Raw genomic sequence first — 17,169 nt, forward strand, 5'->3', positions numbered from 1 at the left:
CCACCCGTCGTATGTGACAAACATGGTTTTCAAAACCGGACCGGACCGGAAAAACTGGTAACCGGTCAGCCATTTGGGTCCGGTTTTACTAGAAACTGGAAAATTGAAAAAAAAAACGTTGAAAAGTCAAAAAAACTGCTGACTCAGCAGTCGGACCGCTAAACCGTTTGACCTGGGCAGCGGTTCGTTGGTTAATATTTTTATTTTTAATGTTTTAAATAAAAAAAAACAAAAAATAAAATGCCAATTATATCCCACGATTTTCGAATCCCAATCCCAGTCCCTTATTTGGTTTAGCCTTTAGGGTTCCCAAGTTCCCTCCTCACTCAGTCACTCCTCAGTCCTCTCAACTCTCAAGTCTCAACCCTCACACCCTACCACCTGCGGTGGCCATCAACTCCGGCATCCGACGATGACATACACTGACGGCGACCGGCAAGCTTGCAGCGGCGAAAAGAGTCACCCAAGCACTTGCAGCGGCGGTGACTTGCAGCGGCGAATGGCGAGCAACTTGCAGAGGTGGACTGCCCAAGCTCACCAGCGGCGAATCCCTGAAGGTACAATTTATTTTTTGTGATTTAATTGATTTTTCGAATTCTTTGGACCTGCTAGAATGATATAATTTGTTGTCATTAACCCTGTATGTATATGCTTGTTTAGTAAGCATGAATTAGTTTTTCTAGAGTTTTTTTTCTTTGGTAGGATTTCTAGAGACAACTTGAGATTGAAAGAAAATGACTCTAAAGGGGTCACTTAATTCCTTAATCCTTATTTTTACTGATTGATGAGGGAGCTATTGATTCAACTGAATCAATCAATTATCTGATTAAGAACTGCCCCTTCACTGTGCCTTGATAAATTAAGAACTGCCCCTTCACTGTGCCTTGATTAATCCTTATTTTTTGAAAATTTTCTATATTTTTTGGAAAATTTTCTGTATTTTATTATTTTTATTTTTTCATATGTTGTTCTTTTTCCTATATTTTTCTGTGTATTTTTTGTATTTTATTTAAATTTTATGGTATTTTTTATTATATATAAGTATTTTTTGTTTTTTTACTTATTTATAACATCACAAGTCGAACCGCTTGACCCGGATGATTGAACTGCCGAACCGGAAAACGGTGCCCTGACCGGTTCGGTTTTAAAAACCATGGTGATAAACCAGCCTATTCGGTTATGGTTGGAGTTGTTTTCCCCCTTTGAATCCACCTAACATGGCTAGTCCATTGTCCCCTCAGAGGACTGTTTGTTAATGGGCGGGTCTGGCCTGTGCGTGTCATCCGAGACTCCCAGGGTCAGGTGATAGAAGCAAGAGGATGTAGATTCCGATGTCTGTCTATTCTTGATGCAGAAACTCGAGCCATTAGGCTTGGCTGCTCAGAAGTCAGAACCTCTAAGATTGGGTCAAAGGTGCTTACTGGAGTCGGACTCTCTCCAGGCAATCAGTATTGTCAATGTTCCCCTGCAACAGAAGTTTTCCCCCACTTTTTTGCCATCTGGCAAGATATTTGTAGCCTTGCGAGGCGTGGAACTCAGTTCACCTTTCAGCATTGCAACAGAAAAGCCAATCGGTTGGTATACGTTATTGCAAATTCTGTGCGCATTTCTGAGGATAGTGCTTTCCTCGGTGGTTTCAGCCTTTCTTGCATGTCTATTATGAAGATATCTTCCCTCCTTAAGTTGTTGTTTCCATTATAATAAAATTATAAAACCCCTCTTTCTTAACCCAAAAAAAAAAAAAAAAAGTTGTCATAGTAACTTGCGGTGGTCCTCGTTGAAATCTAAGTTGTAATTCAATTATTTTGCTTATTAAATTAATACCTAAGCTTCGAGTAGTGCAACCCCACTTCCTCAATTTTGATCATGTTCAGATTTATAGTAGAATCATATTTCAAAAAGTTGGGACTTGGGAGTCGAATTTAATTTCCTGGTTAAAAATAAAGAATTTCAACCAACTCGCCTACCAATATTATAATAGTAACAATGTAGAGTTGCATATCGTATCAGAGGTATCAAGTTAGAGATGTTTAATGGATTAATGTCCCGCTAACTAACAGAAGAAGCAAGCAAAGAGCAATAGAGAGGATACGACACAAAGGCCGGTGAACATAAAATGCTTCAACTTATTTTACCTTGTCAGCTCTCGCCAACTTCAGATGCTCAACACTCTCTTTCAGGTGAAAAGCAAGCATTTATCTTATGATAATAACCTCACAATAATAGAGCCCTTCAGGACAATTCTTTTTCTTATTAGTTTTTTGTTTGCTTTTTACTCAATCTAAAGCTCTGTATCCAATTCTTTCTGTAAGACTCAGAACTATGTGAAGTGCCAAGCTGTTTTAGTAGCAAGATCTGCATTCTTTTTTTTACCATCAGATCATCTAGTTCTGGTAGTGCGATGAACCAAGGCCCGAGGGGAATTCGACATGAATAATGAATGCCGATTTGTCTGCCCCTCTGAGATACTGTACAGTACCATGCATGATCCTCACAAGCTTCTGGCTAATGTATAAACCTAAACCTTCCCTTGAGACACTCTGGCTGTGGTGGAACATCTCTTCAATTAAAGCATCTGGAATCCCTGGTGCTGGGTGTGTGATCCTGTAACCACAAGATTATGTTTTTTAAATGAGCACCATGTTGAAACTATGGCTCTTCAATGTTGACCCAGATTAATGATGCATGCATATGAACAAAAACACATTACTCAGTCAGCATGCCAAAATGTGCCACATCAACTAACGGAATGGGAAAATTATCCCTGGTGCTAGGTGTGTGAGTGTGACCCTCTAATGACAATATCATGTTCATCAGCTAAGCTCCAACTCATAGTCAAAACTATGGTTCTGTTTAACTCTCTCACCCATATTAATGACATACATGTGGATACATACACATGCTCAGTCAGTAAGCATGCCAAAATATGCTTTATTTAACTGATGGAATGGGAAAGCAATAGGAAACTAGTCTTCCAAATCAAGATATGATGATATTCAAAAGGATTTAGGTTAGAATATAATTTACCAAAATTCAAGATGAATAAGATGTACACTAGCCCCTATATGTTCCTTTGTTGGGGTGACCTTCAGCACAACAGAACATCCTTCAAATGCTGGTGTGAACAGGAGTGCATTTGTCAAGAAATCTGACAAGACTTGTTGAAGCCTCAAATTGTCACCATACAAGTACATAGAGGACACTTCTGCTGGGGAATCATAGATGAGCTGCACCTGTCGCTCCTTACTCAGAGTCATAACTTGAGCTCCGACCACCTCCAGAGCTTCCCCAAGGTTGAATTCAGAGGTGTTCATCTCAAGATAGCTGCATTTTGGGAGTCACAGATCAAAAGTTGATTAGACAATCTGGATGTTAACACTCAGAAAACAACCTAATTGGATTACCAATCATGAAATGCCCAATTTCAAATAGCAATCTGATTGGATTACCAAAACCAATCAATTTATCAATTTGTATTTGTATAAACAGAGAAAGTATGACAACAGTTGGAAAGGTGCTAAACAAGGTAGGGTAACTATGATTGCTCAATCACCATTCGCCAATACTATCATAAAAGGTTGAAGTATTGAATGCATTCTGTATGTGTAAACATTTCCTCTTACAAGTAGTAAATGGTATTTTATATTACACTGTTGCTTTAGTTCTTAAAATACTCAATATATTTTTGCACGGAAAGTTTATTATGGAAAGTGTATAAAAAATTTGGAGTCCATATTAGATCCCTATGCCTTAAATGTAGCTAATATCTTCTGGTTATAATCCTTTAAATTCAGCATCACTTCCCACCTCCAAACCCTATACCTTAAAATTACTACCACCATGTTTCCTCCAGCACATAACTTGAATAACTTTAAAATGAGGGAAAGTAATACTAAGATGGTTTGGTCATGTGCAGAGAAGACCATCTATGGCATCCATAAAAGTGATCTGTTACAAGTTGAAAGGGCTAGAAAAGCTAAGGGCAGGGCTGTTCATAAGAAGACCCAAACCGACCAAACCAACCAACCCAGTCCAACCCAACCCGAGTCGGCCAGGTTTTCTTTAGAATCAGTCGGTTTCGGGTTACTAAAAAGAATAAACCGATGGGTCGGTTTGGTTTTAGTTTCCACACATGAAAACCGAAACCAAACCGACCCGAACAGACTTAGTTCCTAGTTAGTATTTAGTAGTTAGTACCTAACTTAGTTTCTACTTTCTAGTCTTCTCTTTAGGAATGCCATTAATGGCAAACATTCCAAGACAAGGAATGCCATTAATGCCATTAATAGCTTCTTGCATTTTTTTGGAAGGTTTAAAGAAATGATCATATTCTCTAAGGTCCTTTACACCAAATAGGTAATTACAATTAGGTGTGTTTTTTACTTAGATTAGAAGCCTTCTTAAAAATTCCAAATTTCAGTCTTCTTTTTCTAACACAATTTGACTCTCTTTTCTTGGTAACTTCTAACTTGGTCCGCCCTTACTCCCTTAGCCCCTCAACTCAAGCACTCAAACCAACCCAAACCGATGCAAACCGACTCAAACCGACCAGGTCGGTTTTGCCTAACACGGGGTCGGTTTTGGTTTCATTTTTAGGCAACCCGACCAGGTCGGGTCGGTTGGAAAAACAGCAGTAAACCGACCCAACCCGACCCGTGAACAACCCTAGCTAAGGGAAAATAAAAAAGGATATGGGTTAAGTAGTAGGAAATTATTTAAGGGTTCATAATTTAACAATAGATATGGCACTGAACAGAACAGAATGGTGAAACAGGATTTATGTAGCCAACCCTATATAGTTGGGACTTGGGACAGGCTTTGATGATGATGACAAAGTTGAAGCTGTTAAATTTCCTGACAGCTTTCTGCAAATTGGCATCTACTTTAAGGTATATATGTATATATATATATATATATATTAAACTGAAACTAAATGCAATAGCTACATGTACCACTCAGTGGATAAATTTACAAACAAATATTAATCTAATGGATGGTTATAAAGAAAAGATAATTATTTTTTTTGAAAAATTAATTAATTGGGTATATAAGTAGATTTCACAAACAATTAATCAAGGTAAATAGATCATACCATTCCTCAATGCTTTCTAAATCAATGTCATCCATGATCTTAGCCAATTGTTCCTGACAGAGTGTGCTTGTTCTTAGAAGTCTCTTCTGCTCCCTACTTAAATCAGAAGCCTCCATTAGACTGTGTGTGAACAGTATCCCCTGCAGTGGATTTCTTATTTCCTGACGAATGTATGCCAATTCCTTGAGGTTATTTGCTGCAGCTTGTTCAGATATTCTCTGTATTTGTAAAGCATGTTGGTATTCTGGACTGGCAACATGCAAAAAACAGAGGACCCCAGTAATCCTACCTTCTGCATCAGTCCTCTTGTTTGCAGAAATTAAAGCTTCCACATATTTACCATGTCGGTCAAAGAAGCCAAAGAGTAACTTATCTGCATCCTGGCCTGCTATTACACTGTTCAGTAGTATCTTGAGCCTGGTCAAGGTATCTTGATCTTTGACCCGACAACTGAAACTATGAAGAGTGAACACCTCCCCCACAAGCATCTTATCAATGGCTTCTTCCCTCTTCAGAAAAGACAATTTCTGCATCGCACTGTTCCACTCAACACAGCAACCATGCTCATCTATCATAAATATTGGAGGAATAAGTGCACATGGATTCTGCACAAGAGCAATGTAATCACCTTGGATGCGGGTGAATTTGTCCATCACCATCCTCTCCCTTGTAATATCTTGCCCTACAAAGCAAACTCCGACAACATTTTCTACCATGTCTCGGTTACAACATGCATTAACTACCAAGATTATGGGCCCATTAGACTCCTGAGGACCAAATGTGTTGAGCTTGATTTCAATGTTCTTCTCTTCTTTGCCTGCCATTTCAAAACCAAATCAATAACAGATCCAGAAAGCATATATCAAAAGAGAAATATAAAAAGCATGTCTGATGAATTAGAATCCAGAATGATTAACATAAAATTTATGAAATCATTAGTTTTGGAATACTAGAATAAGCTTAAATATGGTAACTTAATCTTAATTCATCAAAGATTTAAATGGGATATTTAATGCTTCACTTCCTTACAGAAAGGAGCAAACCTAATCCATTTATATCCATCATAGGCCAAGGACAAGTAAACTATCTTGATGCTGTACTGATTATGTAAGACGGTCAAAACCAATAAAGTCCATTTGTTCAAAACAGGAACATCAAATGCTCCACAAAAAGGTAAACACGACAAATTTTGAAGTTATATTCCCTTTGTTTTTTGTGCTATTTGCAGATTGATGGAGATCATAGGACTAAAAATATCTGCAAATAAGTAGTCTTGTATCTTTTTTGCATTTAAATTCCATTATTAACATATGGAGTTGAAGATTATTTGGCTTCTAGAACGAATAAGTGTGCTTGTGTCCAAGATAATTGGTTTTAGAAAAAAAAAAAAACATATGGAAACTAGAACCAACTTATCGTGAAGTATTCAATATGAAAAATGGTAGACATAAATTCAATAAAACATTTCACTGGCTTTCAGAAAATATTGTATATGTTAAGCAAACATGCAGATTTCAATAATGGCACTATATGCTATAAAAGCTGCAAAATTTTAGGGACATATACTAGTACCACCTTGCAAAGCCAAAGAGAGCATGCTTTTCACAGCTTCAATTGAATCACCATGAACAAGGTCAATTAGGGGCATTCCAATAGCCTGCTCCACACACAATCCTGTCAATTCAGCTGCTTTGGTATTCCATCCATTTATATTACCAGAGGCATCAATAGCCAAAATGGGAACTGAAGCAGTCTCAATAAGGCGAACCATCTCACTTGTGACAACACGTAATTCATCTACCCTTTGAATCCTTAAATCAACTGATGGTGTATTCACAATTTCCTTGGAGTCTTTTTCCATCTCATCTTGCACGGACCCTCGTAATATCAGCTGCAAGGAATGGATAGCATCCATTTCAACATCTTCCCATGGTAAACTCCTCCTCTTAACTACCTCCAAGAAGGCCTTGAATGACGATCGAGGGTGCACCTTCCTACCACCATCCTTAACAACTGGGTCATGTTTCGCACCACCCCACTTGATCTTCTTGGCTGTATGCGATCGGAACCAAAATAAGAAATCCTTCGAAGTAATCTTAATGGCTGCCATTCCACAAACTGCATCCCCAAGAACTGAAGCACCAGGGTAGCCAGCTTCCATGAGGCTATCTGTGCTTAAACCAGTACTTCCATCATGGTGCTCAAGAAGCCATCCAGCTATATCTCTTATTTGAGCCTCTGTAGGGGTGATACCAAGCAACCAAAATTTGTTCTTGTAGTAGAGTGAGGCACCATCACACTTAACAAGATCCATCACATTGGGTGACTCGGTAAAAATCCCCACAGGAGCATTTCTGAGGAGCATGTCGCAAAGCAGAGTCTGGGTCTTCAAAATATGCTTCTCCCTCAACTGGGCTGCCAATTCTACTTCCTTGTTAAGTTGTATACCAAAAACTTGTACCAAAAACTCACAGGCATACCTCAAAGGGAAGGGGACAAACCTAGGGCTTGTGTGATGGCAGACTACCAATCCCCACAGCTTCCTTCCCTTTGGCTGATCACTCTCCATCTCATTATCATCATCGTTGATTGTCACAGACATAACAAGAGATGCAATAGAACCCATATTGGCCATGTATTGTGCATGGCATCCATGAGGAACTCTAAGCGTAGACGCACAGAGGCTCAACCGTTGTGCCAGTTTCTTGTCATGGATTACCTTAACCGGTGGTGCCAAACAGTCGCATATCATCCTAACCTTGTTTTTCAGGAAGAGAAACCTTGAAGCTTGTGGTATGTCAGTAGCTGGGTAGTGCAAGCCAAGGTAAGACTCCAAATCGGGTCTCCGGCACTCAGCAACTACTTCACCATGTTCATCTTCATGAAATTTATACACCATTATCCTATCATAGCCTGTCAAATCACTAACTTCCCGAACCAATACATCACACAAAAGTGAGATGTTTCCACTTGGCAAAGACTGCAATCTGGAGATGGATTTGGCCGCAAGCTTATACGATTTCAGTGCCCCAGCTGCAGTTACAGGCACATCAGCGGGATTCACTGGCTCCAAATCCATAACCAAAGCACCATCTATCCGGTGCATAATTGCGTTAAAGGGCTTACCAGAGTTCCTGCAATGTACCAATATTGGATTTAGGAGATTAACCTCGCCATATTTTGCAGCCTTCTGTAAGGCCGCGGCGCTAGAGGAGCGGAAGAGAGTCCGAGCATCGGTTCCAATTGTGAGAGCCTCTTGTTGCTCCATGCTAGGAACTGCATGTGGGGTCAGGTCCAGCATCTCGGGAGCATTCTCACTGTAGGCAAGAACAGTAAAACTCTGTTCTTCGACAGCAATTAAACAGCCAAAAGGTTGGATGAGATTCCCTCTCTGCATCCTTTGGAGGTAAGCTGGAACAGTGGAAGAGGGAGCATTGTTGTCGGCACTTGTAGCATTGATGTCAATGGACGTGGAATAATCAAAATGTTCAGAATCTTCTAAGTCTACATGAAGTTTCGCGTCAGCGGTGGTCTGAGCAACGACACAGCCGCCGTGTTTGGGTCGAGCAGAGCTGCTACTAGAACAATTCGTTCTGTTCGACTTGGACGACATCTCGTCCCTTGTTCTACTTCCACTTGCTTATTACTTAAAAAACAGAGCTATTCATGCGAGTGGAGCCCTGTAAAAGCTAGCTACCAATTACCAAATATCTACGAAGTTGCAATCTATGCTCCTTCAAGGTAAGGATAAGGTAAAGAGAAACAAGCCCGAGTATGTTCTTCAACAGAGTTACCAAAGAATAAACCATAATCAAATCCAAATCTCAACTCAGCTACGCTCAGTTGATGAAAAAGAAACCATCGGACCCAGAGAACATCAAGAAAGTGGAAAAAAGGGAGAAGCCCACTACCATCTTAATTTGAGAAAAACAATTAGGAAATGGAAATTACCAGTTTCAATCTGAAAAGGGGCTATAAAGTTTGTATCGGCCCCATGAATCCATTCTCACCCAAAAATCAACAAAGGGAAGAAGGACAAAGATTGTATTCATTCAAAAGATACCTAAAGAGGGTTCTCTTCCTTTTTCTAGACTCCTCAAAACCCCGCTAAACAGAATCTCAGAAGAGGACCATGAATACCAAGAAACGATCAAGCCGAAAGCTCAAACTGAGAAACCAGGAAGGGAAGATAAGGGTGAAAGGAGGAAACCCTTTACTACGATATATGTACCTCCCAAGGCCCAGGCAGAGGCAGCCACAAACCCAACTGAGAATTTGATATGATGCAATCAACCGAGTATTTGCCTTTATATTTTCAATGACTGCACTAAAATCCTTGCAGAGAGAATCCAATTCCCATCATCAAACCAGAAGGAGAAAAGTGAGTGAGGATATAGAAATACTGGACCGAACATTAAAGTGGAAGGAAACTGAGCGGCAACATATGAAGTTAATACAGGAGTTGCAGTTCACCTTCGCCCACGAAAAATAAAAGCCGTAATTTTATCTCGTACCAAAAACCAGTGAATCAAATAAAGTTGACATATCATTCATGGACAGTTTGGTCATAAAAATTGGATTAATGGTAATATGGACAATTTATGTCAATGAACACTAACGATGGTTTAAGGATGATGAATTTTAGAAAACAAAAAGTAATGATGAGTTTTTTAGGCAATTTTCCTAAAAATAAAGAATCATGAAAGTAAATCAAGGTGAATTTTGTCGGTGTGACTGTGTGAGTGCGAGAAGAGAGGGGAAAAAAAAGAGGGTTTAATGAGAGAGTCATGGGCAGAAAAGGAATGATGTAGTTAGTAGTTAGTACTAGTAGTACAGTAATCCACGTGTTACGGTGTTACAGTTACGCATACGGATACCGAGGTTCCACGGTTAAAACGTTTAAAATAACGATTTACGAAGCACTACGATTGGAATTGGAATTTGGAAGAGTCAATTTTGAAGACCACGTCAGGTATTTGACTGAGCCAGATTCTGTTTCTGTGGAGTTTTCCAGCACAACACCCCGACGTCCTCCGGATGCGACGCGGATAACCACGATGTCCGAACAAGGTTTAGCTGAACGCTGGGGCTGTTCATCAGGCTGTACAATACAATCAATGATGACATATTAAGATTCTACATCAACAATAAAATATTAAATATTAAGATTCTTTCATACTTCATACTTTCACAATAGGGCCATGAAACTTCTTCACAGCCTATTGAACAGCCATGGCGTTCAGTTGATCGAGATAGCCACCCCTCCACAGTCCAGAGTCTCCAGGCCCCTCATCCTTCACTCCACAGTCCACACTCTCTCAGTACTCAGTAATAATAATACATAGACACCTCCTATACGGAAGTGTTCTGTTTCGGTTTTTCTGCTTAGTAATAATAATACATAGACACGTGTAAGGCAATGGTTGCGAGTGTACTACTCTCCTCCCACTTGGATGTCTGTCACAGGTCTCAGTAGAGGATTTTTAGCCTTTTTACTTTTCATCTTTTTATTAGTGTTGTTTCAGGTGGCTGGCTGGTCCCATAGATGTCGATGTTGGGTTGGGGAGGCAGTGCACACGTGTTATTTAACACGTGGCATGATCATATCATATGCTGTCTGATGATGTGGCAACTTCGATTATCAATATCTCCAGTTCGTTCCAGCTCAGTGCGCCCCCAGACCCAACCCCACATGTAAAGCTTAAAAGCCCATGCTCAACCCACGTGAACAGATACAGGTGGCGGTGAGCCACTTGCTCCGTTCATACGTATTCCCGTGAATTCCGATTTCCTCAAGGCTCCAACTATCGACAGCAGTGGGTCCACTGTTACTACTAGTGCTACTATTTCTACAGTACTACAGTACTACCTCTTTTGCATCCATGTTCTTATACCAAAAGTCCTGATAATGTTTACCGTAAAAGCAGGATACCATGATATGATACCTAAAGTTGATAACCAGCAAACCGGTAATTTGGTATCACCTTTATTCATCAAAATTCACGGGGTTATTCTGGTATTTGCTTAATAATGATGAAAAGTCATCAAAATTCCTAATTATTTATCCTAAATGATGCTAGAATGGTTGGCAAGTGTTTTATGCTTTTAGCTGAGTATAGCGCCTTAGGCTGCGTATGGAAACGATGCAAATAGAGTGTAAATCTTGGTTTAGGGTAAATTTGCATTCTAGTTCACTTTTGTTTGTATTTGATAACATTGAATCAATTCCAATAATCTGTAATGGGTTTATCCGTACTTTTCCATTACATTTATGTATTGACAAATGACGGAAAACACATTTTCCAATGCATATTTACATTGATAATAAAATGTAAAAGCATATCAATAAAAAGAAAGTAAATTTGTGTTCAAGTGGACTTTTGATAAAAAAATGGCATATGCTTTATTGGAATTGGTGTTTGCATCTATTGAAACTAAAGATTTGTTTGGTAAGAAGGTAAATTTGTCAGTGCAAAACTAACCTAACTTTACAATTTATATGAACCGTTTTACACTCTACATATTTACATTCACACTTATTTGCATTGTTCCCAAACGCAGCCTTAGGATCAAATCCCATTAACATTAGGGTTGGTTGTGTGAGAATTGGGATGCAATCGAACTGAGTTTTAATCGAATAGTCAAAGTTAGGCTTAATTCAAATCTGATTCTACTTAAGGCAGAGTGAGATTTTATACAGGTTTTGTGTTTAAAATTATTGTTATTTTCTCTTCATTTATAAGGAAACTTACCATGAAATTTAGGTAGATATGAAAAAGCAAGGTAGATATGTCAAATTTAGGTTTGAATTTGAGATTGCGACTTTGAACTTGCAAGTTCGCTTAATTTTTTTGAATTTCGATTAGAACCAAACTCAAGAAAAAAAAAAAAAACAAAATATGAATCGAATTCAAACTTCAACTACTTCAATTTCACCCCTACCTGGGGTGGGGGAGGGGGAGGGGGAGGTGTTAGTGGTTATGGGGATGGACTACCCCGGTTGTTTAACCCCTTGAAGTGCATAAAAAAAAAAAGTAAATACTAATAATAAAAGTAAAGGACTATGGGAAAATTTAACCTACAAGAAATACATAATATCAAACGGACTTTGACCAGTCAAATTCTCCTATAAATTTTAATAAATATCACTGATTGGCTACCACTTATATGATACCTATTGATTGGTTACAAGATTTTCCGGTATCATACTCCCCTCATCATTATTTTTAACAAATACTTGTGGGGATGTTCTATGTTTCATTTGTTTCTTTAAATCATTATATAAGAAAAATATTGAAATATATACTAAAACAATGCATTTTTCTTTTAAGAAGTGAAACAAGTCAAATTTGTTTCAGAAACCAATCTATGATTTTGAAACCATCAAAATAAATGACTTTTTAAACAAAAACAAAATTTGGAGTTTTATATGTGATGAAGGGTGATTTGGCTGACCAACTACGAAGAAACACGTACCGAGTCTAAACTGTTTGATGACACCTCGACACCATGTAGGGTAGGTTGGGTAGAGTCGAGACAACCTAAACTGACTTGCCTGACTTATACCTCAACTTGGGAGTGGTTAGCATATTGCTCCCTGATAGGGCAACACATATCACCTCAGTAGAGCAAGCCGAGGACATTGGAGGCCAACATGAGCTACCTGACTTGGGTAGCCAAAGACTTGATTAGCCAGCTAACTTCCGGGGTACTAAGCTACCAACCTAAGTGGTGGGTTACCCTTATCCAGGGTAGTATGCCTTTTGGTTCCGAGTTAGGCGGCGAAACGTTACCCACTTGGCATGGATGACCCCGACTCTCGCACAACTCGGCGAGACTAAATGAGGATCATTGCCCATGTGGGATGAACGTGCCCCAAAGATAACAAACTGATAAGGCCCGACGCCCCTAAATATTCCAGACATGGAACTCGAACCCCAACACCCATAAAAGGACCTTAACATTCATTCACAAGGTACACACAATTAAGTGCAAATAATCTTACTCTTAGCTCTAGATTTCCTTGATTTCTTGTTCACCTCAACTCGGCTAACTTAAGCATTGGAGTGCTCACCCTAGGTCTAAGCTCTTAAACACACTGGTCTTGTCTCTCTTGTAGATTGGTCCGCCAACATTAGCACTCATCGTCCGAGCTGTCCTCCAGCAAAAAAGCATATGATTTTGAGTAGCATTAATTGGTGTTATTTGTGGGAATGAAATGAAAATCCAACTTAGTTTCACCATTTTCAATCCAACTCTCAACATGTCTACCCCATCACCGAAGAACAATCAAGCTGATGGTACCTCGTATAGGGCGCAACTATCAGTAGCCGAGCCATCCGTGGTTCTTGCTGGAGCGAACCATCGTCAGTTCCTAGAACTGATGTAATATGTCTAAAGCATGGACTTACGCATGCAATCTTGGGAGTAGTGCTTCACGGCCCTTAGGCCAATGCTACCACAGGTCCCATCCCAAACCCAGTTGTTTTCGCGACCTCAAAACTAAACACAGAACTCCAACCGGAAGGTGAATAGGTCAACCACCCCCTAGAAGAAGGACGTCGACCAATAGACCCTTCAGCAAACGCAACAAAGACTCGGACCTCCGAACTGCAAGACACAACGTATGTCCCTGACAAGGAGACCAGCAAAGAAATTGCCTCGGTCTGGTCGGGCAACATTGCATTGATGTCAAGGTCCAAGAGGAATAGGCATAAGAGGTGCCCTAGACGCGAGCCCATCAAGAGTTAGCTCAATCTACAAGTGGAGGATCCCTAGGAAGTCACCCAGTCTAACACCTCGGTCGTGCAAACATTCTCCCGAGCCTCACCCCTTGGGGCTGAGATCCTTGTGGATCCTTGGCCCAAGGACTTCAAGGCCTTTAATCTCAAGTCGTATTATGGTTCAAGAGACCCCATTGATCACGTAGAAAGCTTCCAAGCACTTATGTAGCTTTGTAGAGCCGACGAGGCCAGCTTGTGCATGGCATTCCCAGCCACCTTCCGAGGCACGACCCGGATGTGGTACTCAGGGTTGGTTGCTAGCTCTATTCAGACCTAGAGGTACTTTGCAGACCTATTCACCACCCACTTCGCCACCAGCATGTGCTGCCCTAAGTCCGCAACAAGCCTGATGAACACCATTCAATGCCGACGCGAGTTGTTTAACGACTACATCAAAAGGTTCAACTTGGAGCATCTGTAGGTGTGAACCTCAGCCCCGTCGTCCAACTCACCACAACAATTAATGGCGTCTAACACCTTGACATGCGTTGGTCAATTGGAAAGACTCTTCTTGTGACCATAGAGGATTTCCTTCATTGAGCCAAGAAATACATTAAGGCCAAAGAGGCGGTTGGTGCCTAGAGTGACCTGGAAGAAAGCAACAACAAGAGAAGGAGAACATAGGATGATCGGTGTAAGGACTGTGGTGAAAGCAGCAAGAAGTGAGGTCAGTAGGATTGTAGGTCATCTAGGCATTCCAAATCGCCTATTGGCGTTCCGTTTGCTTCAAAGGCTTGTTGGGTAGTGATATCGTGTTGTATGACTTTTTCAAAGGTAGTAAGGCAAAAGATTGATAGCTGAAAGCAAAATTGGGAATAAGAGCACGTATAAAGGTTGTGATGATGCACAATCTGGATGCTCCCTTGTGTCTTGTGATTTGGCTCAAACAGGGGCCCAACTTGGTAGTGACGAGCTATATGGCCGAGCTGGTATCTGTGTGACCAAGCTGAGTGCGAGCTGTAAAAGGAAAGGAAGTGAGGGTGCCCAGGTAGTTTTTACCTGGGGAGGGCGCTCCGATGCTTAAGTCAGTGAGTGTGTAAGAGTAATTTCTAAGAACATAAGGGTGCTTTGAGGGTACCAATGTGCATACCTTTCTAGGTGGATCTGGACGTCTTATGTAGGCTCCTGGACTCAGGGGGCTTAGGGTAACTGCCTTGAGCTCTTTGTGGAGCTGTTTCCCTATTTTCAAGCACATTAAGGTGTTAGTTAAGAGATCTTCATGGGAGTTATAATTCGTTCGCATAGAATTTGGCATGCGACGCGATGAGCTGTTCTAACGGTCGTGCTATCGGCGCCTTTGGTAGCGAGCTATTGGTGGTTAGCGAGCTCTTCTTCGCAGGTCACCTTAGGTCCTCTCAGCTTGGTCGGCTCCTAGGACAGCTCTAATCTTACGGGTCTGCCAACTCAGCCTTGCCGAGCTGTATTGGGAACTATAGGAGGTGGTTAGCGAGTTCTCTTTAGCAGGTCACCTTAAGTCCCTACAGCTCGACCGACTCCTAGGACAGCTAGCCGTAATCCTATGGGGTCAGCTAGTTTGGTCTCGCCGAGGTAGAGGTCGGCCTAGGTGAGATGCTTCGAGCTAATTTTACTAAGCTAGTTTGCTAACTCGGCATTGAGGTGTCATCTGAAAGCCACATGTCGTTGTACGATTGAAGAGGACAAAATTACCCCTCATCAATTGCCCCTCACTCTCAAGCCAGCGTTAGCTCGACGAAGAGAGTAACTCTCAGAAAGGGTAATTGGTCCGTCTAGTTCATAGGTCGCTTGCTTTTTAACTCAAACTAAGGTTGGGTGGGCCGTGGTTTCTTCTTCAAACATCAAATCTAGGGAAAGAAGGGAACATGCGCTAGCTGGTGTAGGATGTTGGCGTGTTGATGGCATTTATCACATCTCAGGAGTAGCTCGACTGCATCCGTTTTCATGGTGGGCTAGTAGTACCTTTATCGTAAAGTTTTCTGAGTTAGGGCCTGGCCTCCTAAGTGTCTTCCACAAAGCCCTTCGTGGATCTCGTGTAACACCCAATCTGCCTCAATTCGGCGCAGGCTTCATAGATATGGTAGAGTGGAGGATCTTCTATAGAGCTGATCGCCTACTATCACATAGCGAGTTGCATGTCATTCCATCATCTGAGTTGCATTTCATTCTTTTGGCAATATGCCTTGTCGAAGGTTGGATCTATCCAACTCGGCTTTGTAGTACATGAAAGATCTTCTATAGAGCTACTCACCTACTATCACATAGCGAGCTGATTGTCGTTTTACGAGCAGAGCTGCATTTCATTCTTTTAGCAATATGCCTTATCGAAGGTTGGATCTATCCAACTCGACATTGTATTTGTTATGTGGGCGACATCTTCTACCCCCTTTTCTATAGATGGGCGAGGCAGCTCTTCTATGTAAATTGTTCTTTTTGTCGACTCAATCATGCTCACAAGTCTGGAAGGGGCATCAACCTCTGTATTTTCTGATCTCGAAATTTGTTGGGGATACCAAGAGTCAAAATTTGAGAGGATTTCTCTCACCTTGGCCAAGTAGGCTGCCATGGAGGGTTCTTGTGCTTCGTATTCCCCATTCACTTGATTTACGACGAGTTGTGAGTCACTGCACACTACAAGGTGTTTGGCTCCTACTTCCTTTGCTAGTGCCAAGCCAGCCAACCTCATTGTTAGAAGCTCGGAATTGAAATCAGAGCGCGTACTCCAGCTTTACTTTGCTAGGTCCATAGAGTATTATCCTGGCTCCACTCCCCCTGGTTGGACGAGCCATCCACATGAAAAATCCAGGGATCCTCATTCCGCCCCACTATCTCATGAGCTGGGAGTGGTGCTGCGTTGGATGAAGCTTCTGATTCTGGTTCTATCATTACAGGAGGTGGTGAGCTAAAGGTGCACTCGGCAATGAAATCTGCCAGGACCTGTGCTTTTACCACCAGCCGCAACTTGTACCGGATGTCGTATTCACTGAGCTCTATTGCCCATTTTGTCAGTCTCCTCAAGACCTCAGGTTTCTAAAGGACCTGCTTCAGAGGTCGATTGGTCAAAACTATAATGGTATGGGCTTGGAAATATGGTCTTAGCTTTTGGGCGGCTAGCACCAGCGCGAAGGTATGTCGGGGTATCTCGTTTCCACTGTGTGCAAGACCTTGATGACGTAGTAGACAAGTCGCTATGTCTTATCTACTTCTCTTACTAGGACCGAGCTAACCACCTCGTCACTTGCGGAGAGGTAGAGTTTAAGCTCGTCCTTAGTCTCAAGTTTGGTTAGTAGAGGAGGCGAACTAAGTTCTCTTTTCAGC

The 17,169-nt window shown here is 41.2% G+C and overlaps 1 protein-coding gene across 1 annotated transcript; it reads right to left on the reverse strand.

Moving 5' to 3' along the window:
- Positions 1–2,106: 2,106 nt before the first annotated feature.
- On the reverse strand, positions 2,107–9,608 carry LOC104594238 (phytochrome C). Its single transcript, XM_010254455.2, has 4 exons — positions 6,668–9,608; positions 5,093–5,909; positions 3,028–3,324; positions 2,107–2,604 (listed from the first exon to the last, which is right to left on the reverse strand). Exons 1-4 carry the CDS (start codon positions 8,703–8,705, stop codon positions 2,385–2,387), a joined length of 3,372 nt encoding a protein of 1,123 aa, XP_010252757.1. The 5' UTR covers positions 8,706–9,608; the 3' UTR covers positions 2,107–2,384.
- Positions 9,609–17,169: the final 7,561 nt, after the last annotated feature.

This window comes from Nelumbo nucifera, chromosome 1 (genome assembly GCF_055504915.1).
Source record: "Nelumbo nucifera cultivar China Antique chromosome 1, China Antique-T2T, whole genome shotgun sequence".
NCBI lineage: Eukaryota > Viridiplantae > Streptophyta > Magnoliopsida > Proteales > Nelumbonaceae > Nelumbo > Nelumbo nucifera.

Excerpts from the sequence above, each read along its gene's own strand:
- LOC104594238 (XM_010254455.2), bottom strand. The coding sequence starts at position 8,705 with ATGTCGTCCAAGTCGAACAGAACGAATTGTTCTAGTAGCAGCTCTGCT. Across the intron at positions 5,910-6,667 it reads GCTCTCTTTGGCTTTGCAAG|GCAAAGAAGAGAAGAACATT; the intron begins GTGGTACTAGTA and ends TTGAAATGGCAG. Across the intron at positions 3,325-5,092 it reads TTAGAAAGCATTGAGGAATG|CTATCTTGAGATGAACACCT; the intron begins GTATGATCTATT and ends CCCAAAATGCAG.